General features: G+C 34.6%; 2 protein-coding genes and 1 pseudogene across 2 annotated transcripts; 2 read left to right on the top strand and 1 right to left on the bottom strand.

The window, feature by feature from the left end:
* On the bottom strand, nt 941-2826 carry LOC104724086 (armadillo repeat-containing protein 7-like). Its single transcript, XM_010442532.2, has 7 exons — nt 2671-2826; nt 2467-2581; nt 2328-2364; nt 1806-1879; nt 1612-1705; nt 1405-1487; nt 941-1321 (listed from the first exon to the last, which is right to left on the bottom strand). The coding sequence occupies exons 2-7, from the start codon at nt 2536-2538 to the stop codon at nt 1139-1141; spliced, it is 543 nt and encodes a 180-aa protein (XP_010440834.1). The 5' UTR covers nt 2539-2581; nt 2671-2826; the 3' UTR covers nt 941-1138.
* Nucleotides 9339-11403, top strand: LOC104724085 (protein REVEILLE 2). Its single transcript, XM_010442530.2, has 5 exons — nt 9339-9503; nt 9992-10063; nt 10161-10272; nt 10377-10708; nt 10798-11403. The coding sequence occupies exons 1-5, from the start codon at nt 9492-9494 to the stop codon at nt 11176-11178; spliced, it is 909 nt and encodes a 302-aa protein (XP_010440832.1). The 5' UTR covers nt 9339-9491; the 3' UTR covers nt 11179-11403.
* Nucleotides 16318-22803, top strand: LOC104724084 (annotated as a pseudogene).

The following is a 25003-nucleotide window of genomic DNA, read 5'->3' as shown; positions in this document are numbered from 1 at the left end:
TTCTAGTGGGAAAGATGCTTTATGTCATGTCATAAGGTATTAGCAAAGGCTGGTCCCGGGCCATGAGGAGATTAAGGCCCAGGCCCGAACTCCTCCTAGTTAACAAAAAAAACTTCAAATGAATATATTTATATTCGGGAAAATTATCATTTAAACCATGAACTTTCAAATTTTGGTCATTTAAACCATGAACTTTGTTGTACGCCATTTAAAACATCAACTTTTGTTGATTAGCTTTTTTAAACATGAAGTTTCGTTGACCAAGCCAAAAAAGACATGACGTTAAATCCGATAATTGACCTACTAACAGACGTCACTATGTCGTTAATCACTCTGTTACTGACAAAACGGCGTCGTTTTAATGGAAGTTTTAATTCGACATTTAAACCATGAACTTTTAAATATAGGTCATTTAAACCATGAACTTGTAAATATATATAATTTAAACCATGAACTTTCAAATTTTTGTCATATAAACCATGAACTTGCCATGGGCGTTCGGTGAAAACTAAACAACCTAAAAGTTTTGGTTATCGAAGAAAACCAAAAAGAGAAAGCCTAACCGTTCAGAACAATTGATTTGGATAATCGGATTTCGGTTCGATTCGGACCGACTGGTTTATTAGAAACCACAGAAGTATATAAGCTTAACCGGCTAAACCGTTTACCTAGTTTAGTTTCTCTCTTCTTTCTTTGACTCTTCCTCATGATGAGATTCTGAAAAAGATATGATGTTATCAACAAAAAATATTGAGGCATATGAGACCAAGTACACAGCCATAAAGTGATAAATGTTGACATATTGAATATGCAACAAAATCGTATTATATTGCATTTGAATCACAGATTAAGTTTCCTGAAATTACGACGACAAATATTTTTTTTAGGTTTTTAACAATCGAGCAACCATTTTCATTTGTGTATAACCATGTCTCTCCAATTCATTAATTTAACATTTTCATTACTCATCTCTAGATTCTCACTAGACGCAACTAAAACGGTTTCCCAATCCTCAAAATATTCATTGTAGCGTTTGCGTTTTTTTGGCCCATTGCTATACAAAACCTCTTTGGTATTTTTCAAGAGGAATCCAACTACTCAATAGAACAAAAATTAGACAAGATAATTTCCAAGAATCTCATGTGTATGCCTGAACATGCTTGTCAAGAAACGCCTTAGCCAAGTTACTAAAGCTTACACTGACTGAATCAGCCGCTGCGTAGCTCTCAATGAGATTCACCACTTCGGCTCTCAAAATTTCGTCTCTTGTTGCTCTGTTATAGTCACACATGTAATACAAAGCCCCAAGTGCGTAATTCACCTATTAGAAAACAAACAATTTTGAGTTTCCATTTTAAACACCAGAAAACACATTAAAGAGGCGAGAAACTCGTCTGGACTCACAGTGTTCCGTACAGGACTTGATAAACATTTGATTATAAGAGGAATTCCATCAGCCTCGACGATGGTAGCAACATTTTTTGGGTCTGTACAAGAAGAAAAAAGAGCATTTGGTTCGATGATCAGTAAATAGCAGTTATGGCAACAACAACAAAAACACAGTTCAGTATCAGAGTCAGAGAGTAAAATTGTATATTGCAGGCATTTTACCGGCACAAGCGTTGCATAATCCTCCTATTCCAAATTCCACAAGCTTTTCATTTGGCTCTGTTAGACAGTCTATGAATAGTTCCAAGACATTTAGCTGCGCGAGTACACCACTAACATTTTCATCATGAAGAGAAGAAAGTGTTGGATATTTATTTGGGTTCCATGGCATATGTTGAAAGTGTACTTGAACTTACCTGACGTAAAATAGTGTAGTTGTAAGGGTCATATGCGAAATTCCCCAAGTTTGCTACAATTTTCTCCTTTGTTTCTGCAATTGCAAAACAGTAATCGTGTTAATATAACTTGACAAAACTAATAAGTGACAAAGCCAGAGATATACTAGATTAGGGTCATATACTAAATCTATAATCCAATATAAGCATTTGGAAGTGAGCAGTTTGCCATTAAGGAAGAGTGAGTACAAAAACTTGCCATTAAGGCAGGAAGTATTGATAATGTTGGACAAACTACACAACTCCAAAATTTTCAAAATAAGAGTTAAATTGCTAAATCCTATTGCTAGCCTACTATCATATTTTCATACCTAGGTACCCTAACAATCCATATGAAGCCGCACAGAGTCCTCAAAAATCACAAGAAAGCACCAAAGCCAGTCTTATCTTATGCAACAATAATTTATAAAGGTTCAAACAGAAGCATGAATCAATTACTTATTATGGTCTACTACTAAAACCAAACTAGTACATCATAGCTACCTTGATCATTTGCGTTCTGAAACTGACTTACAAGCTCCTGTGCAATTAAAATGAAGCAGACAAAAACTCAGCTCCAACAAAATTGCTACTTTAGATTCATTGGCACAGAGATTACTATCTCAGAAACATTAAACCAAACCTGTAGATATTGGAGCCTTGGTGTTCCATTTTTTCCAATACGTTCTTCTTGTCTTTCCTTATTTGTAAACATTCCTTCTCACTCCTTTTATCTTCTGCAATTACAAAATCAAAGCCTACAGAAAATCACAAAATATGAGAATCGCAAAGAGAAACAGAACCATCTAATACTATGAGAATCTAACAAAATAAATAAAATCAGAACCGATTCTAATTTCGAGAGAAACACCGTCCGTTATGGCACCACCACCACGTCGTCTCGAGACACGGTGAAGCAACCGGCAAAGGCTCCAGAGATGCGAGCGGCCGAGAATTATGAGCAAAACTTTGTTGGACCCATAACGCTTACAAGATTGGGCCTTCTTAATCTGGCCCAATTCTGAACCTGAGATAATAAACCCGTGATTGAAAAACACTTATCACACATATGTTTATGTATACAGTTGTCAACTTGTCATCATCGTGTTTACATGGTTCATCATTAATTAATATATATAATTTTGAAAGTTTTAAAGTAATATCATATGGTAAAGATATTTTCGTCACAAATTATGTTATCTAGCTAGTAGCTCAATTAGCATATTTTGTCATGAATCGTTCGATCGGCTTCAATTTTTGAGTTTGACTTTTTGTATATAAAACAAAGTAAAAGGTATTAAACCCCTTTCTCAACGACTTTAGGTTCAATTTACACATACCATATACCAGATATTTATTTTTCTTCCCTAAGTTTAGACTATTGAGAAATATCTCGATTGATAAAAACCCTCTCATCACATGCAATAACTCGATTAAGTAATAATATCACGTATGTGTTTTCAACAAATTATTTTTATCAAGGAAAAAAAAAAGCAACAAAAATACATGAACCAAGAACTTCTTAGTGGCCACTACTACAGTATTTTACTGGTAGAATTTTTTTTATAAGAATATTTTAGATTCGTAAGATCTGAAATAATAATGTAAAACTTTTTTTTAATGACTATTGATGAAAAAAAAAACATAAACCCGATAGCTTAAAACACCACCGAACGAGAAACGAGTGGGCAAGAATTATTTGGTAATTAATAATCGAGTGGCGTACAATTACAAAGCATGATCCCTATCCTTCTTCTTCTTCTCTCTCTCTTACCGTAACTCAACGCCACGTGTCTGACTTTTGGAACATCCCAGAGGACAACGCTTTTTGTTCTGACTAGACCCAAAAAGTGCAAACCAAAAGCTATGTTTTTTTTTCTCTCTTTCATTTTGGGACAAATTTTCTAATTTGGATAATTGGTTTTTTTTTGTATGACTTGCAAGATATTTATATTTTACAATTTTTGTCCTTCACATAAAATACCTATTTAATTTTTGGATTGAAGCTGACGGTACTGAATTTTAAATATCTCTTTCTTCTTTCAGAACAACGCTCGTGTATGTTTTAATTTCGCTACTCGCTTTCTTTGCCACATACTTTTGGTCAAAAAAGAGAGCACTCTAACAATATATAATTATGATCCGTCATTAAACCTAGAGTCTGAATGGTGACCACGTATTTAGTTGTGCGAGGAAAGCAGTTTTAGACTACGGTACAGATTAACTGCGGTACATGCGATTTGCAGATTAAGTGCGGTTTATACAAAATAAGCGGTATAGAATGATATTTGATTGGTGAAAAAACTATTTGCGGTTCAGTATTAATTGTATGAATGGTAAAAAAAAAGGTGTGGATGACATATTATAAATAAATTTGTTAATAATTAGTATGTTTGATATTATTGTATGTTATAATAGACTGTAAAGATGCATGACATTGGTTAAACAATTCATGTTTATTCTTTGGAGGAAGACCAGAATAAAATTGGGACATATGATATCTCACAACTCGATTTCGTGATGATTTATAAGGAGCAAACAATCCTTGTTTGTTTATCTTACTATTTACAATAATACTATCTACTTTATTATTAATAAGATTTTTATTTTCTGTATTTGCAACCACATGTTACAAATTTATTTGTTAACACATAAACTGAATTTATAATTATTTACATCAAGTAAACAGTACAAGTAATCACAGTATTTGCATGTGTTTGACAAAGTAACGTAGGACATATATAAATATTTTTTATATAAACAAATACTTTGATTGGTGCGGTTTTTAAAATAACGCATGGTTTGTGACCTTTATGATTTTTGAAAGCGGACAAATCCGCACATAGATTTTTTTTTTTTTTTTTCAAAAACGCAAATTTCACTTTTTGTTGTGAGTGGTGAATGTGGTACGGTTTTGACAAATCAAAACTGAAAAACGCTTTTTATATGTCTCCATTCACTACCCTAATCTCATTCCTGATAAATTTTAGGTTCCTAGTCTTTAAGTTCTTGGCTCTAATTATTTATTGCCCTGCTGAAATAAATGAACAATAAAAATGACATAGATATACTTCATCTGTTTTTAAAAGATTGATGTTTGAAAGTTTTTACACAAATTAAAAAACAATGATTATTAACTTTAAATACATTATTATTTTTACTAAAAAAATATTATATAATCATAGCTAATGATTATTCAGATTTTTAAATTTTTTAATGATTATTTCTTGAAGTTTCCAATTTAATATTAATTAATTAAAAATGGTTGAAAATTAATTTTTTGTTGGATAAACTAAGTTAGAAGTCATCATATTCCTAATCAAGTTGTGTTTTATTAAAGAGATAAAGATGAGTTTGGTTTAGGAGTTATCTAAATAGGGGTTTTACAATTAGGAATATGATTGGTGTTCATATAAATAAGGTTGTCGAACTATGACAAAACCTTAAGAGATTTAAGAGATTGAGAGCTATAGGTTTTTGAGAGATTTTTCCTGAAGCTAATAAAAGAAGAATTGTTCTTTTAATTTGATCTTAAACTTGAAAACAAGAATTGGTATCAGAGCTTCAGAAGATTATAAAAGATGGGAGATCTTACCGTCTCAACCATCACACCAAAGGAAGGAGGAGGAACTCCTTCTATCTCATGTCTGATGCTAAACGCAGCAAACTACACCGTATGGGCCATGAAGTTGAAGATTGCGCTTAGAGTTCATAAAGTGTGGGAGGTCATAGAACCAGAATCTGCAACAGACACCATCAATACCGATAAAAACAACATGGCGATTGCCTTACTTGTTCAATCCATACCCGAATCACTTACCTTGCAAGTCGGCGGACTTGACTCGGATAAAAAGATGTGGGAGGCAATCAAGGCAAGACATGTAGGAGCAGAGAGGGTGAAAGAGGCTCGTCTGCAGACTCTTATGGCTGAATTTGATCGCTTGTGTACGAAGGATTCATAGAGGATTGATGATTTTGTGGGAAGATTGTCTGAAATCTCAGCTAAGACAGCTGCTCTTGGAGAAAACCTTGAAGAATCAAATATGGTGAAGAAATTTTTGAAGTGTCTCCCAAGAGCAAAATTCATACATATGGTTGCATCATTGGAACAAGTATTGGATCTTAATACCACAAGTTTCACAGACATTGTTGGACGCCTAAAGGCATATGAGGAACGTATCTCAGAAGAATAAAATACACTCAAAGACGAAACCAAGCTGTTGTATGCAAACATGGAGGGACAAACGAATTATACAAACCGTGAATACAACGGAGATTATCGAAAGAGGGGCCGCAGTGGAAGACCTTTTAATAGAGGCAAAGGCTGTGGGCGTTTTGGTGGAGGACGAGGCTACAACGGAGGACGATATTTGTCCAAAATCACATGCTTTCGATGCAACAAGACTGGACTCTTCGCTTTCAATTGCCCAGATCGATTGCTTAAATTGCAAGAAACACAAAAAGATGAGAAGAGTGAGACACAAGACGCCGAAGAACTCATGATGCATGAAGTCGTCTACTTGAACGAAGAGCGATGCATACCAAGTAAGTATGAAACAAATGCAGGGGAAGAGAATATCTGGTACCTTGATAACGGTGCCAGTAATCACATGACTGGAGACCGGTGCTACTTTGATCACATTGATAGCTTTATTGCTGGGAAGGTACGCTTTGGTGATGATTCTCGAATAGATATCAAAGGAAAAGGATCCATTGCTTTTACTGATATGTATGGCGAGCCACGAGTTATGACATATGTGTATTACATACCGAACTTGAAGAGCAATATTATAAGTCTTGGGCAAGCAACTGAATCAGGATGCGAAATAAGGATTAGAGGAGGAACTCTAACTATGCACGATCAACACGGGAAATTACTTGCAAAAGCCGAAAGATCTTTAAATCATCTCTACAAAGTTTGAATGGGGATCAGAGAGACTTCAAGGCTTCATTTTTCTGCAACAAGCGAAGCAAGAAGATGGCACACAAGAATTGGACATATAAACTCATCAACGTTGAAGTCCATGTTTGATAAGAAGCTTATTCAAGGGATTCCGGATGTCAAGTTCGAAAAAGAAATCTGAAGCTCATGTTTACTTGGTAAACAAGCAAGACAAGCGTTTCCTCAAGCATCTTCATATAGGACAAATAAGATACTGGAAATGGTTCATGGGGATATTTGTAGACCTATATCTCCAAGCACAGTTGCAGGAAACAAGTATGTTTTTGTGCTTATTGATGATCATACACGTTATATGTGGACAGCGTTGCTAAAGGAAAAGGGAGAAGCTTTTGGAAAATTCAAGAACTTGAAACGGTTAGTAGAACAAGAATCAGGAGAGCGTATACAGACTTTTCGGACTGACAGAGGGGGAGAATTTTGTTTCTCATGAGTTCAACATATTCTGTAAGGACTCAGGTATTAAGAGACATCTCACTGCTCCATATACTCCACAGCAAAATGGAGTAGTTGAGAGGCACAATAGGACCTTGTTGGAGATGACCAGAAGTTGCTTAAAACACATGCACTTGCCTAACCGATGGCTTGGATCTTTCATTGGGTTTGTCACTGGGTTTAGTCACTGAGTCTCCGTCTCTCGGAGATGATATTTCTCTGGGTCAGCCTGTAATAAGTTCTGGAGGAGATTCTCCAGCCATTACTTCTGGATTGCAAGTTCTTTACTCTCTCTCTCTGATTCAACTTGCTCTGTTCTTTGCCATATTGGAATCACATTTCAACCCATTCCTTTGGTATTGTTACTCGATCGTGTAAAACTCAGGTTGCAAGTTCAAATCAATATTTGGCTAAACCACGGAGATCACTAGCTATTAACTTTCCAATGACCAAGATTACAAAAAACTTCTTCGACATTAGTAATAATTTTTTTTGCGAACTCTCTCTCTCTCTTTTTCTGGTTCTCTCTTTCTCTGGTTCTCTCTTTCTCTCTTTACTCTGGAAAAACCTAAAAACATTTGTTGATGTGTAATAAATCCCATTATTAGTTACTGATCGCTGGAGAAGACAACTTTTTCTTGGATTATCCATGATGATGCGCTAAGGTGAGTCTTGTCGTTTTTCTTGGATTATCCATGTTGTTACAATTACACATCTAGTGGAAGAATCAGTTGGAGGAGCTTGTAGAAAGTGCCCACAACTGAACCAAGAGATCAAGCTTCTTCACATGACGTTGAATCAAGTTCCTCTCAAAACCCAAATCACCTAAAATTCTATAATCAAATTTCACCAAATCCCAAAACCCAAATCTCAAAAATTATAAATTCTAATCAAATCTCCTAAAATTACACTCAAATATCCCAAAATTCTGAAATATTAAAATCTCAGCAAATCTCCTAAAATACTCAGTTCAATACACCCCCTTAGATTTTTAACATGTGTTTACCTTACACATTTATAATTGAAAATCTTGATATTACTAAATTTGGGCTAACAACAATATTAAATGCCACCAATGATGAAACTGAAGTTTGGAAACCGAAAACATTGACCGATTTATTATATATTAGTATTATTGTTTAATAGCATTCCATGAAGAATAGCTTTTGACAATTTCTTCAATAAATATATTTTTTGTTTTTTTAACATAATTCAACTTTTCATATTATTTGTTCACAAAAGAGAATAAACACTTAAGTTATGTGAATCTCCACAATCATCACATTACCCTTAAAAATTTTAAATAAGAATTTTAGTTATTTACCGGCTTATATACCTTAATTACATAAGTAAAGATGGCAAAATTAACCTTAATTAATTCAAATATTATAAAGAAGAGTTCCTTCAAACTTTTGCAAGAAGAAAGAAAATGTGAAACTTACTTTTAGTCACCATAAACAAATCTAAAGATCAGCATTCTTGAGGAGCCATCAATGTTAACGAAGAAGACAGACAAAAAAGCAAGACCAAACAAAGACATAAAAAAGCAGCCACAAATATATATTTTTTATCCAAACTCTAAACTTTTTTTTATTCTTAAATTGTAATTTTAGTTGAAATTTAAATCTATTTATTTACTAAAAAATTTATCAAAATAAATAAATATTATGAAAATATAGAATATTATATTTGAATCCAAACTTTAAATATGCAATCCACTTGACTAATAAATAAAAAGAAACAAAAATTGGGTAAGAAGTTAGCGTAAACAACGTTGTTAAACAAGCACGCGTTGGCCACTCGCGAGTTTGGCAAAATGATAATTGAATGAGCTAAGCTTTTCCTCCAAGTGGATAAATTAAATAGATCAAAAAAATCTCCGACAAGATTTAACAAAGAACAGTTAATAATATCTTCTCCGCAAAGACAAAAAAGCGAAAAGATGAGAAGACAATCCTCCACGTGTCATTAGCATCTTTTAACCTGAGCCACATGATACTAGTTTCTCGAAACCCCTCTTTATTATTATTTACGCTTTTTCAACCCAAAATAAAACATAAATGCTTACGTGGCTTATCTTCCCCTTGCTCTTTTAAAGTAACCCCTTGACTCTGCTCCTTTCCCTAAATTACTATCTTCTTTCTATCCCTCACCAAGCAACTCTCTCTCTCTCTCTCTCCCTCCCTCCCTCTTTCAGTTTCAGATTAAGTTTTCCGGCGAGAAAACATCTTCAGATCGAATCTAAAACTTTCCAGTCTTCTTCTCCTACAACCATGGCTATGCAGGTGTGTGAGATCTTTCTGCTTCTTATAAGTTCTTATTCTTATCTTATGCAATCTTGATTTTGGTTTTTGTCACGATTGTTATGTTTAAGTCTTGTTTATTGGACAGAGGTTATGGAATCCAGACAGGTTTTAACCTAATATTAGGTTTATTATATCCGAGAGAGAACTAGGTTTTTTTGTTGTTGTTCTTATTTCAAGATTAAAGCTCTATGTATGAGAGAACTTGGAACTGAAGATTATTCGATTGTGGCAGGTTAAAAATTGTGTTAATAGACCAGGCGATTTGTGGGATATTATGTCCGGTTGTTTACTACTCTTAATGTATTGATGCTTTTATTAGGTAAGAGCAAGTTTTTTAATTCCCTAATTATACTACTGGTGGTCTTGACTCTTCTCGATGCGTACTAGTGTTACGATTCTTTGCAAATTTTACTTACAAAACATTTGTATTAAGAGACTAATTGTAACTTTTGGATTTGTGAGTATAGGAACGTTGTGAGAGTCTATGTGACGGAGGTTCCGATGAGCTTATATCTTCCACAGATGCCTTTTACCTCAAGGTACTTATTGTTTTTCTTTAATCTCTTTCTTTGCGCTTGATTTTGTTTCAGATTTAGAACTTTGAGATTAATTGGGAGTTTTGTTTATTTTTATTAGACAAGGAAGCCTTATACCATCACTAAACAAAGAGAGAAATGGACTGAATCAGAGCATCAGAAGTTTGTTGAATCTTTGAAACTCTATGGCAGAGCTTGGAGACGAATCGAAGGTGTGTGTGCTTATCTGACTTTAGAGAGAGAGTCTAAAATGCACATTTCTACTTATTGGGTAGAGTAGAGATCTGACTTTAGTTGATTCTTCCTTTGAAAACAGAACATGTTGGTACAAAGACTGCTGTTCAGATTCGAAGCCATGCTCAGAAGTTTTTCTCTAAGGTTGCTCGTGATTTTGGTGTTAGCTCTGAGACCATTGAGATCCCACCTCCAAGGCCGAAGAGAAAGCCGATGCATCCTTACCCTAGAAAGCTGGTGATTCCAGATGCTAAAGAGATGGCTTATGGTGAGCTAACCGGAGCCAACAAGCTGGTTCAGGATGAAGATGACCGATCTCCAACATCGGTTTTATCAGCTCATGGCTCAGATGGCTTAGGTTCCATCGGTTCAAACTCTCCTAACTCGTCTTCAGCTGATTACCAACACTCACCGGTATGTTGTTACACGACACAAGTTGTGATATAGTTTGATAACCAGTATTCTTGTTTAGTCTTGAGTCTGACATTACTAAACTTTGACAGGGGCATGAGTTATCGTCTCACACAGAGGAATCACTGTCTCCAGAATCAGAGACCAAACAAAGCCTTAAGCTCTTTGGAAAAACTTTTGTAGTTGGTGATTACAACTCTTCAACTAGCTCTGATGATTCTGAAGATGTCAAGAAGAAGCTAGACTCAGAGACACATGAGTCTGTTCTATGTTCTTCTTCCACTTCTTCTTCGGAAAACATGGAAACAGAAATGACACTTCGGGTATCACCGGAGTTTAAAAGAAGCGAGAGATCGGCTTTCTCTCAGATGAAATCGTCGGGTACCGAGATGAGAGGGTTCATGCCTTACAAAAAGAGAGTAAAGGTGGAAGAAAACATTGACAATGGGAAAATGTCATATCCTCTGTGGTGAAAAATGTAAATCCTTACTCAAAGTTAGTTGTGTAACTCTTTTGATCTCAATTTCAGTTTCTGTGTATAAATGTCAGAGAATTAGGGAAAGTTATTTTTTTCTTGGGTTTAGATTCGTAAGATCACTCCAAAGTTCCATGCCTTCCCATGTAATTAACCAGTCAGAAATTGAGATCCTTGTACTTACATTTTTATTTGATCAATCAAATCTTCTTGATACTCTAAATTGTTGTGCAATGGTCTCTCTTTCAATGCATTAGTAGTGCCTATCAAAGCACTTCATCATAGAGGATAGTGTTACAATTTTATTAGTTAAATCAAATCTTCCTGATAAGTCTTTAACAATCTTCAAGTCTCTGCCACGGCTTTACTCTGTTACAAGACTGAAGCAATTCGATGAGTTTAATAAATAAAAATGCATACAGATATCAAAGTTGATACAATACGAAAACAAGATTACTTTCATAATCGTTACCTAAATATTATAATAAACCTAACCATATTTAGGCTAATATTAGATGCTCAGTTGATACAACTTGCCTATAAAACATCAATACATGAACCAATTTCAGTAGGAAAAAAAACCTCTAAACCATAATTCACCCTAATTTTGATCATCCTCCTCGTACGGAACTCTACGACTCAAGGGACACGAATTTCGCCGAGCAAGCCACTCACAAATACAGTTTTGATGAAACGAATGTAAACACTTAGGCATCATTCTGATGCTGTTCTAATGAATCTCTGGTGACGAGTCCGACAACTGCTCTAGACATATTGAACACTTCTCCAAATCCACGGGTTCCACAGTTTGCTCCTCAAGCAACCTTTGAAACACATCAACCGAAGCACACCACTCTATGGAACCGGCTGATGTAATATAATATGGAACGGTCTGATGTAACATAATATGGAACGGTCTGATGTAACTTGACCGTTGATTAATTATTCCCCCTTTTTATTTAAGTTACTAATTCATATTTTCCTTTTTTCTTGTTATTATATTTTTTTTTTTTACTACAGTTTACATGCTCACAGCCAATTGGAAGAAAAAGCATTTACATAGGTAATGTGATGCGACTCTACTCTAGCGCGACGCGCCAGTTTGTCTGCAATACCATTCTGTGAACGGAAAATTAAGATTAGGGAAAAAGACAGGAACTCCTCCTTATCTACTTCAATCTCATCCAGATATGTCTTGAAAGCGGGCCACACGGAGGGCGAAGATACCATCTTCACCAAATCAGAACAGTCAGTAAGGAAGACGACACTCTCGTTATCCGCTCCAATCATGCACCTCATTGCCCAAATTAGAGCTTCCACTTTTGTATGGAGAGGTGACAGATTACAGCGAAGATTAGATGCACCCATAGTAGGAGATTCCCCCTCAGAGGAAGTGCAATACCATCCTCTGCCGGCATACTGGTCTGTCACTTTCTTTTTTCTTGTTAATCTAACTACAAAACCATGTTTTAGTCTCCACCGTCAATTTTTTTTCCTTTCATTTTTGGTGATTAAATCTACCCGAATTCAAATCGGTTATTGTACCGGAGTTTATGGCTGGTACTGGTTCAGTTAGTTCCGGTTTTTGTGGATTGAAGTTAAACCAAAATTAACGTTCTATGGTATGAGTATGACATACGAATATCTGGAGAGTCTAAATCTGGTTTCCCTGTTTTGCCTCTTCCGCTAATTGTGTCTGTGTCTAAACGATGTCATACGCTTTTGGAGAGTATTTGATGTCTGTTCTGCTCACCTTATCTTTGAAATAATCTAGAATCCCCTATTATTAATTCGGAAGTACAAAGATAACATTACTATGGATAGTTAACTACAATCAAGTGCTATAATAAACTATATAATCAAATGAAATCAAATCATTAAAGATATCTAAGACATTGATTGTTCTTAATCCTCCACTCCTTTTTTTTCATTATTATAATTGTAAGAAACACCTGCACTATTTCATCAATTGATATTACCTTTCCTCACCACTGAATTTTACCATTCATAGATCTCGCCAAAAGATGTAAACAAAAATAGTGGACTATCTAAGCAAATCAAAAAATATATAAACAAAAATAGTGGACTATCTCAAGCTTTGTTCTATTACAAGGGAAAAGAATCTGGGATTTTAAACACAAACAAAAATAGTTGACAATCATAAGAAAGATTTACTGACTTCTATTTACAATTATTTCAATGGTTTTTTCTTTGTCAGTATTAAAGATTTATGTATATACATCCACTTTTGTCGAGAACGCGTTTTTTAAAAAAGGAAATATATATCGAGATACTCCATTAGTAACAAACAAGTTTGTTAGTCACTTTAGTGTATTAGTCCGTTTAGTATATTAGTCACTTTTTTAAAATTAATTGAAGAAATAGGCAGTTTTTCTTAAAATTTTGAAAAATAGACAATTTTTAGCTGTTGTGAGATAGAGAATTTATGAGAGAGAATAAGACAAAAACAAATATAAAGACCAATATATCCATAACCATGTGTCATAAATAGAGAGTTTTATTTGTGGTTCCAATTTTAGAGGAAATGAGAAATGAAATATGACAAAAAAAAAATGTGGGATCCAATTTTGAGGTATTTGATCTAAAAATTTAATGTTTCATGACCCATTTAAATTAAAAATATTCTCTCAACTAACATCAAATAACTTTTATTTTTAAATTTAGCACTATAAAATTTTTAAAATTAAACACTAAACTCTAGATACTAAAACTCTACCCCACAAAATTATATATTAGGTGTAAAATAAAAAACTCAAATGTAAAAAAATATTTCAAAAAAATATTTTAAAATATTGTAATAATGTCAAATAATGTTATTTTAGTGTACCATCTGGTTTAAGTGTACAATCAGGGTTTTGGTGTATCATCTGGTTTGGTGTACCATATGGATTTAGTGTACCATCTGGTTTTGGTGTACAATCTAGGTTCAATGTCCAATCTAGGTTTGGTGTACAATATGTATTTGGATCTGGTGTATCATCTGAGTCTAGCATACCATCTAGGTTTGGTGTACAATATGCATCTGGATTTGGAGTATCATCTGAGTCTCGCATAACATCTACATCTGGTGTACCATCTGTGTCTAATATACCATCTGAATATGGTGTACCATCTAGCTCTGGTGTATCATCTGAATCTGGTGTATCATCTGAATCTGGTATACAATCTAGGTTTAGCATATCATCTACATCTGGTGTACCATCTGGGTCTAGTGTACCATCTGAATATGATCTACCATCTAGCTCTAGTGTACCATCTGAATCTAGTGTACCATTTGAGTATGGTGTACCATCTGAATCTGGTGTATCATCTAGATCTTGTGTACTATATGGATTTGGTGTATCATCTGGGTGTGGTGTGGTGTACCATTTGGATTGGTTTATCCTCTAAGTTTGGTGTATCATTTTGGTTTAGTGTATTATCTAATTAAATTTTCAAAATGAAAACCCTACAATCTAAATACTAAATCCTATCCCTTCAATATTATACCCTAAATATAAAATAGAGAATCCCTGCCTAAACAAAATCTAAAACTAACAAAAAATATTGTATAATGTGTGAAATAATATAATTCTAGTGTATAATCTGAGTTTTGCGTACCATCTGGGTTGGGTGTACCATTTGAGTTTAGTATACTCTCTGGGTTTGATGTACCATCTAGATAAATTTTCAAAACTAAACCCTATACTCTAAATACTAAAGTCTATCCCTTCAAAATTATACCCTAAACGTAAAATAGAGAACCCAAACCTAAAAAAAAATCTAAAAACCAACTTAAAATATTGTAATGTGTGAAATACTGTTATTCTGGTGTACAATCTGGGATTGGTGTACCATCTGGGTTGGGTGTACTATCTGGGTTTAGTGTACTATCTGGGTTTGGTATACGTGGACCATCTAAATAAATTTTTAAAACTAAACTCTACACTCTAAATACTAAACCTTATCTCTTCAAAACTATACCCTAAATGTAAAATAGAGAACACAAACCTAAAAAAAAACTAAAATCTAACTTAAGATATTGTAATGTGTGATATATTGTTTTCTAGTGTACAATCTGGGTTTGGTATATCATCTAGGTTGGATGGACCATTTGAGTTTATTGTACTAATTGGGTTTGGTTTACCATCTAAATAATTTTTTAAAACTAAATCCTACACTCTAAATACTAAACAATATCCCTTCAAAACTATACCCTAAACGTAAAATAGAGAACCCAAACCTAAAAAACTAATTCTAGAAATTTGGACAGTTTATGAAATTTCTAAAAATTAATTTAAAATATTTTAATGAGTCTAATAATGATATGTTGGGAAGTTTATGAAATGTGTGATATTATTGTCTATAAAACTTGTTTTAGTGTTGTTTTAGCATATTTCTCAAAAATCAAGCACACATCTAAAATCAAAACACATAAATCAATTAAGAAAATGATTTATTCATTTGTAAAAATAATTGTTTTTTATTTAGGTTATTATTTTGGTCATGTGTAAAAAAAAATAAACTGTATAAAGTTCATCATTTATTAAAATATACCTTTGTTATTAGACTGATTTTTATTAGGCTATTTAACAACAAATTTGTCTTTAAGTGGATAAATAAAAAAACAAACAAGGTTAAAAATGTCATTTTCTAAATGTTTCTCTAAGGGCATCACCATGGTGATCCTTTTTGGGATCTCAGATTTATTTTATTAATATTTTAATACAATAATATTATCTAATTTAATTAGTTATTTTTTTTAAAAAATAAACCAATCAGATCGTGACACATAAGCGAGAGAGGGTCAAAAGAGTGTCTCTCTGTATCTGCTACGAGACCTTGTGTCTCTCTCTTTCCTCAGCTTTTTTTTTTTTTTTTTAATTAAAGACACTCTTCTCTAGATGATAGATGGATTTGCTCTAATAGAACTTTCCATTAGAGAAGAAAGAGAAAAGTGTCTATTTCTTAAATTTGTTTTCAAAAGTGTCTTACTTTTCAAATTATTTGTTGAAAAAGTGTCTACTTTACCAATTAAGTCTTGTTATAAATAACATTACGATTGGCCACTTAAGTATTTACCGGCACACAATTTCACATTCTTTTGCAGATTTCTTCTCAATCAAGTGTTGGATTAATGGAGATATGAAGCTTGGTTGTTTCGGTGAACCCTAATTTATCTTCCTTTGAGCTTCTTTCTCGTCCTGTACCTCCCATCACTCGCTCACTCGTTAGGTTCAAATCAGCTAAACAAGCCCCCGCACCATTCATAGGGTTTCGGCGTCGAATAGTGATCAAACTTCTTCAACTGATGTGAGACCTATTTACGTCCCGACGTCTCCCAATCGCGAGCTCCAGACTCCTCACAGTGGGTAAATTGAAAATATGAACTTAATAAATGTTCTTTTCCTACTTTGCTTGTTAATCAAACAATGTTGTTTTTAACTTTCGTAAAAAAACAATTTACAGATACCATTTCGATGGATCAGCAACCAAGTTCTTCGAGGGGTGGTATTTCAGGGTTTCAATCCCAGAGAAGAAGAAAAGTTTTTGCTTTATGTATACTGTGGAGAATCCTGCATTCCGGCAGAGTTTGTCACCAGTAGAAGTTGCTCTATATGGACCTAGGTTCACTAATATGATTATTAGGTTTTGATATGTTATTAGAATTATGGTATTATTCATTTTTAATTAGATTTAAGGTTTTATATAATTTACTTTTAATAGGAGAGATAGGTCGGTTTGTAAGGTTCTATATAAGAACCCTCTTATGCTAATGAGAAGGAGAAGCTCCAACAATTAACCTAATTCTCAAAGAGAGAGTTGGGTTAAAGGGGGTTTTAGCTAAATCGTTTTCATTCTCTTAGCTTCAAAACGGCACCTATTACTAGAAACAAGGCAAAGGCTGCGGCTCATAACAACTTGGTATCAGAGCCAACCGAAACCATGGGAGAGATGGAGTCAATAACAGCAAACTCTCGCAACTCGTGAAGGCAATCAGTGACTTGACAACAAAGGTGAGCAGTATGGATGAGCGACTAGAACCCATGGGAGCTGCGTTGGGATCTCTTCAACAGACTGTTACGGTTCAGCAAGCAGCAATTGCTCAAACTGTGGCAACCCAGGAGGATTTCCGTGAGCAAACTCTCTCCTCAATGGAAGCACTTCAAAAAAAACAAGCTAACTTGGCCGACGAGGAGGGAAAAGAACAACTGCAGAGGGCTTCATCTGGAGAAAGATTTGATGCGGAATCCAATAAGAACTGGTTGGAGGGATTTGGATCTGCTTCAAAAAGAGTGGGGACTCAAGACCTTAACATTGGGCAGGGAAACACAAAATCAAGAGGACCATGGGCTGTACGAACCATGGGAAGGGAACAAGGACATCGGCGAGCAGATGGAGGAGGAGATTGGCCTGTTCGCTCCATCGGAGTGGAGGTTGATGATTTTTATCCAGAAGATGATCTTGTGACAGGAAAAAGGGAGACTAGAGGAGAGGAAGAGAAATATAAGGTCTTGGGGGATAAATCTGGGTCGTCAAGATATACTGTTGCCCCATCTAGGATGGAATTTCCTCCTTATGATGGCACCACTAACGCCATGTAGTGGCTACAAAGGTGTGAAGATTACTTTGATGACCAACGAATTTTTAATGACGATGCTAAGGTCCGACAAGCCACTTTTGTTCTCACAGGCCATGCATACCATTGGCATCACAATTTGCGCCGTTTAATAACAAATCGGCTCAGTTGGGCTGAGTTTTAAAAAATTTGCAAGAGCAGATTCGGAAGAGCAGATGGTGTGAATCCAATAGGGGAATTATGTAACTTAAGACACACGGGAACAATGGATGAATATTGTGATCACTTTGAGGAATGTTTGGGACGACAAACTCGCTTAACAGGAGAACAACAGCTTTGGCAGTTTTGTGCGGGGCTAACCGATAGCTTGCGAAAAGAAGTCGAGTATCTCCGACTTGAAACGATCTTTGAAGCTATGGAGTATGCACGGGATAATGAATACAAGATTGAAGGTGATAAACGTACTCGGACATTTGGAGGTCACTTTGCTCCAACAGCTAGATATTCAATTCCGCTAACTAGGTCAGCATTGGCAGCAAATGGTGGGAACCAAAGCGGAAAAGACAAGGAAGCTCAGTTTCCCCAACAAACAGAAGAGAAACCAGCTCCTCAACAACAATTTTTGAAGAAATTGACCACCACAAAAATGGCAGAGCGACGAGCAAAAGGTCTCTGCTTCAACTGTGATGAATTCTTCACCCGAGGGCATGTTTGCAAACCAGTTCTTTTTCAAATCACGGTAGTCAATGATGGGGCTAATCAAGACGACAAACCAATTGAAGAGGAGGACATGCCATGAGCTGACGCTTGAGGACAAGCTTCAAGTGGAAGAGGGGAGTAATGATATGATTATTAGGTTTTGATATGTTATTAGAATTATGGTATTATTCCTTTTTAATTAGATTTAAGGTTTTATATAATCCCCTATATATTAATAGAGAAGCATATTTGCAAAAAAAAGCTGATGTGTCAGCGTTACAGAGCTCTGGACACTTTTTATCAAACAACCCTCAAAATATCAACTTAATTACAGCTTTCTGCCATTCTATTTTATATTAATTTTTATAATTTAAATCCCTAAAAATACCTGATCGAGTTTAATAATATCACTTTTAGGGATATAATAAATCATAAATTTAATACCTGATTGGATTTAATAATAAAATTATTAGGGTCAAATTAATCATATATTTTATACCGCATATATAGTGGTTTGTTAACATAAAATCCATATATAAAATGATGTAAATTTTTTTAATAATATATTTTTTTGGGTCTAATGATTTATATATTACGAAATATTAAAATTTCAGCATAATGATTTTGTAAAAAAAACAAACAAGGTCACAACACATTACATAACAGATTATTTGCCTATTTTAATCAACTGATGGTAAATAGAAAACTGTTATTTAAAATTACTAGGATTTATAGTTCAGGATTTACTAGAATTTATCAGAATTTAGATCTCTATTAATATTAAAAATTTAATATTTAAACAAAAATATAACAATTATTTTTTTTTTAGTTTTGGATAACAAAATAAAAAAGGGTATAAGGAAAGCCTCAAACGAATATTCATCACCTCACTAATCTGTTTAATGCCCTATATTTTAGGAACAAATAAATCTTACCAGTGAAATAAATTTAATATTTCCAAAACATATGGCTGGATCACTGCAATTATAGTTGGCGAATCAAACGAATATCCTTGATTATAGTTGTTTACAAGATTATCAATAATTATAGTTGTTTACAAGATATGACGTGTTACTATAATTAGCTCATACAAAAGTGATTTCAGTTTCAAAATAAATTTACCACATTGATAAATATAAAACAGAGATACTCTAACCCGAAAAAGAATCATATACACTACACTTAAAGGTCTTAATATATTTACAGAAACCATTCAACTTGATTTGCGTAATCATATCTCCCAAATAAATCCAAAATCAAATACCTAATCATATTTTTCTAATTTGCTTAATTGGAGGGGTTTTGAAAAAATAGAAAATAAAATCCTAATAGAAATTATTACCCTTATATATTCGTTCTTCCAATCACCATCTAAACCACCATTTCACCACGCAAACAAAATCACAGTTTACAAGTACTCTATCTTTTAATCTCTCATGGCTTCTTTCAACAATGTTTGTGACTTGAAACCTTTTACAAATATGTGAAAGAGTAAGGTGAAGATCATACGACCGTGGAAACAATACTCAGCTACTACGAGTAAAACAATTGAAATGATCTTGATATATGCTATTATTGATAATGAGATTGTTTTAAAATTCCCCACTTATATATACTCAACTTTTTATAGCGTTTTGAAATTAGAGATTAACTAATATTATTTCCATTGTTTATATATAGCATAAAACTTTTGTATTTGTCATCTATTTTATTGCAATGATGTTTTAACTAAAGCACGCAGATTAAATTTTTTTTACTTTTAACAAGTTCAACCAATCAGAAACAATACTGCATAATATAAAATACTAAACTAATCTAAAAGTTGCATAGAAACTTGAAAACATCCTATATTATGAAACAAAAAACTTCTCTAAAACATCTTATATTTTGAAACGGAGGGAGTATATGTTTACTGTTTACATTATATAATTTCTATTTTTTATAATAATTATATTTTTATTATACCAAATCTTTAAAGGGGGACAAAATTCAAGCTACCGTCAAAAAATTGGCAAAACAGATAATTCAAATAAATTATATAGCAAATACAAAAAAATTTGTTATATAATTTGTTTTTTGTATTTTTTTTGACAAAAAAATACAAAAAAATATAAATAATTTTCAGTAGCATATTCCCGCGTGAGGCAGGGATCCTCTACCTAGTTTACTTTTAATAGGAGAGATAGGTCGGTTTGTAAGGTTCTACATAAGAACCCTCTTATGCTAATGAGAAGGAGAAGCTCCAACAATTAACCTAATTCTCAAAGAGAGAGTTGGGTTAAAGGGGGTTTTAGCGAAATCGTTTTCATTCTCTTAGCTTCAAAACGGCACCTATTACTAGAAAGAAGGCAAAGGCTGCGGCTCATAACATTCACTGGTGTCGGAGCCCAGATTCTTGGCGCTAATGATAAGTATCTTTGTCAATACACACAAGACTCTCACAACTTCTGGGGAGGTATACTTCTTGCTCCTTAAGATTGCTGTCTGTTTCATGACAATAAGAAGTTAAAATATGAGGTCGTTATTGATCTAATAAGTCTTTTGTTATATTCTTTGGTGCTGGTGTTGTTTTCTTTAACGTACATATATTAGTTCACATGACTTTAAAGGTTCACCTAATCATTTTACTCATGTATAGATCGACATGAGCTAGTTTTGGGGAATACTTTTCATGCAGTGCCAGGCACAACTTCTCCAAACAGGGAGGTTCCTCCAGAGGTTAGAGAAAAAGAATCGCATCAAAATACTGTTTTGAAAGGTTGATATGTAAAGCATAGTGTTTGATTGTAGGAATTTAACACAAGAGTGTTAGAAGGATTCCAAGCTACCCCATTTTGGCATCAAGGTCACATTTGCGATGATGGCCGGTAATTATCTGATTCGTTGCACTGCAACAAGCCAACAAGATATCACTATATTATAAAAATATTGGATACTGATATTTTTAATGAAAAGTTTTTGGATTCAATTTACTTGTTTTGGTAGGACTGACTATGCGAAAACTGTGAAATCTGCTCGTTGGGAGTATAGTACTCGTCCTATTTACGGTTGGGGTGATGTTGGAGCCAAACAGAAGTCTACTGCAGGCTGGCCTGCAGCTTTTCCTGTATTTGAGCCTCATTGGCAGATATGCATGGCAAAAGGCCTTTCCACAGGTTTGACCTTTGCTCTCTTTATTTTCTTAAGTTAGTAGAAAATTAAGAAAGAAATCATTTACTTGCTTTATTATCCTCTTTTAATCAGCAGAAATTAAACTGTTACTTTAGTTCTTATGTTTTTTCTCTTGATTTTGCAGGGTGGATAGAATGGGGTGGTGAAAGGTTTGAGTTCCGTGATGCACCTTCTTATTCAGAGAAGAATTGGGGTATAGGCTTCCCAAGAAAATGGTTTTGGGTAAACAGATCTTATACCTTCTGTTACATTGTCTTGTTGCAGACTTTAGGCATCTAGTTGGGCATGTGTATATACCACCCACATGTACTACTACACTTGAACCCTGTTCGATAGCTTTATTTGTCAATGTCTCTTTACAGGTCCAATGTAATGTCTTTGAAGGAGCAAGTGGAGAAGCAGCTTTGACAGCTGGTGGTGGTTTGAGGCAGTTGCCTGGATTGAACACATATGAAAATGCTGCACTGGTATGCCATGAGAAAGTGAATGAATCTACAATGTTTAGAAGGCAAATAGCTTACAAAATCTCTGTGCAGGTTTGTGTACACTATGATGGGGAATTTTACGAGTTTGTACCGTGGAATGGTGTTGTTAGATGGGAAATGTCTCCCTGGGTTATTGGTATGTAATTGCAGAGAACGAAACCCATATGGTAAAATTTGTTTTTCTTCCTCAGATTCATTCTGCTTCAGTTTTGACATCATCATATACAATGCCTTCTGGCTAGATTCCTGAGACTCGATGAATGTCTCGTGGCAGGTGGAACTAGAGACAAGAACAAATGAACCGGGTACACCTCTGCGTGCTCCTACCGCAGAAGTTGGACTAGCTACTGTTTGCAGAGATGTCACGGTGAATTGAAGTTGCAGATATGGGAACGGCTACATGATGGAAGTAAAGGCAAGGTATATATGCATGCAAATGTTAAGCTAGTCCCAAGGCAGTTAAAACAAGATTATAAACGTTGTTGGTTATGGTTAATAAATGATGCAGGTGATACTAGAGACAAAGAGCACAATGGCAGCGGTGGAGATAGGAGGAGGACCGTGGTTCGGGACATGGAAAGGAGATACGAGTAACACCCCCGAGCTACTCAAACGGACTCTGCAGGTCCCATTGGATCTTGAAACCGCCTTTGGTTTGGTCCCTTTCTTCAAGCCACCTGGTCTGTAAACATTGATGAGGACATTATAGGAGCAATTTTTAAAACCAATTCTGACGTCACGCCCGTTTGTGTGTGGTTTGGTTTGACACAACAATCATCAATGGACTATATAATGTCCACTCATCAATGTAAACTTTATCTCTATGGTGAACTTGTTAGAAATCTTCTAAACGGATCTATATTTTTATGTTGGACTGGATAATCAATCCGTAAATGTTTTCGAAATTCAACTCTACAAATGTACTAACTTTTTGATATCAACTCTACAAGTCTATTTCTATACTATCAAACAACTTCACATCAAATATCTGATCGTCAAAATATGGCACGAATATTTTGCCTCTCTGACGTTGTTGACTCTTTCTATGTCAACTTCAGTGCCTTGTGGTCGCAAAGCGTCAATATCACTTGTATGTAGTTACGACTTAGAGAGGTCGTTTATTGAAGAAACGCTGTTTTATTTCCAAAACCAAACCCAACAAAATATGTAACAGTTTTTTATATAACCAAACAAAATGCAATACGATAATCTAAAGCTAATTTGATTAAACTTATTTTGCAAATGACCAAACCAACAAAACCCTCTTTTTAAGCCACATATCTTGCTCTGTGTTCTCTCCCTTTTCCAATAATGAAAACAGGACAAGAAAAAATGTAGACGAAAAAATTAGTTATTTCTTTTAAAAATTTAGTTTGGCCGACAATTATATAACATGCATTGTGCACTATTGATATTTTCAAATTGTTTTACAAATTTCATTTTAGTCCTTGTAATATATATATATTTTACAAATAATTCTATTAAATTCAATTGTTAGAAATATATCTATATAAATTCAAACACACTAAATTATATTGATATATAAAAGATATACAATTTACAAAAGATATTTTTTTACAACAATATTGCAATAATTGATCACATATGGGAGCACTATGAAAATAGTTATATTAAGTCTTTTATACTTTTTTTTTTCAACAGTCTTTTATACTTTTACATGTATTTTTTTTTTTATGTTTTTTGAAAATTACATATTATTTTGTTTAATCATATAAGATCTTGTACTTTTAATATTGTTTGATCTAATTTTAAATTGTGTGTTTTATATTTATCTATGAAAGTTTTAATCATTATAACTAATTATTGGTAATATTGTGGACTATAATATAAATATACAAAAATTAGAAATAAATTTGAGGTTACATCATTGAAATCAATAACCCTCAAATGCTTATTTTGAAGGTATGTATGTTCGGATGTTTCCTTAAAATGAAGGCTATTGTTGGAGATACTATTAGAATTTTCCACTTTTTTTTGTGCAACGATTGGTTTCATTAGGAAACTTAAGTTTGGGTCAGACCCATTGTAACATGTGCCAAGGCCTCTTTTGCCAGTGAATCGGCTGAGAGGTTAAGGGCACGAGGAACAAAGGAAAACAAACAGTTGGTAAAAGTTTTTGATAGCTTAAGGATATCGTAATGAATCTCGTGAATCTCCTTTGGATGAAGATCCGAATTGAGTGTTGTGACCAGCTGAGCTGAATCAGTAGCAAATGTGACTTTAGTGAATCCAAGAGTTCGAGCATGGGAGATAGCTTGTAACAGCGCCAGTGCTTCGGCCAACAGTGGATATGAGACATTCTCCGCAGAGCCCGAGTCTTGGAAGATCTCCGAACCTGAATGGTCAGAAAACACCCAGCCATGACCCGCTTGTTTGTCCGGTCTCCAAGCTGCATCTGTGTTACATCTGAAGGTAGACATATCCGTCTGTATCAGGGTCGATGCTGCAGGGGGTGGGGCGTGGGTCAGTAAAGTGAGGAATTGAGCCATGCTCCATTCTTTTGCTTTTGTTATTGCTTGAGTAACAGCCTCATGTGGTTGTATATGGCGGTGTTGGAAAACCCTTTGGTTTCTCGCTGACCATAAGGACCAGAAGATCCATGGGGCTAGTGGGATATCAGCCAAACCTACTGGTGGGAGGCAGAGTAGATTTTTGGTGGCTTCAAATCCAGTTCTAAAGTCTTGGATTTGGGGAGGGAGACCGGGGATTTGGATCGGTATGCTTTGCCAGATCTAGGTCGCAAATGGGCAAGTAAAGAATAGATGCAAGATGGTTTCCTCCGTTCCACACGAGCTGCATACAGCGTTACTGATGATGTTTCGACGTCGAAGATTCTCTCCCACTGGTAAGGCGTTTTGGAGTGCCTT

This window comes from Camelina sativa, chromosome 11 (genome assembly GCF_000633955.1).
Source record: "Camelina sativa cultivar DH55 chromosome 11, Cs, whole genome shotgun sequence".
In the NCBI taxonomy this organism is placed as follows: Eukaryota; Viridiplantae; Streptophyta; class Magnoliopsida; order Brassicales; family Brassicaceae; genus Camelina; species Camelina sativa.
The sequence above is the reverse complement of the archived record's forward strand: the minus strand, read 5'-3'. Positions and strand labels throughout refer to the sequence as shown.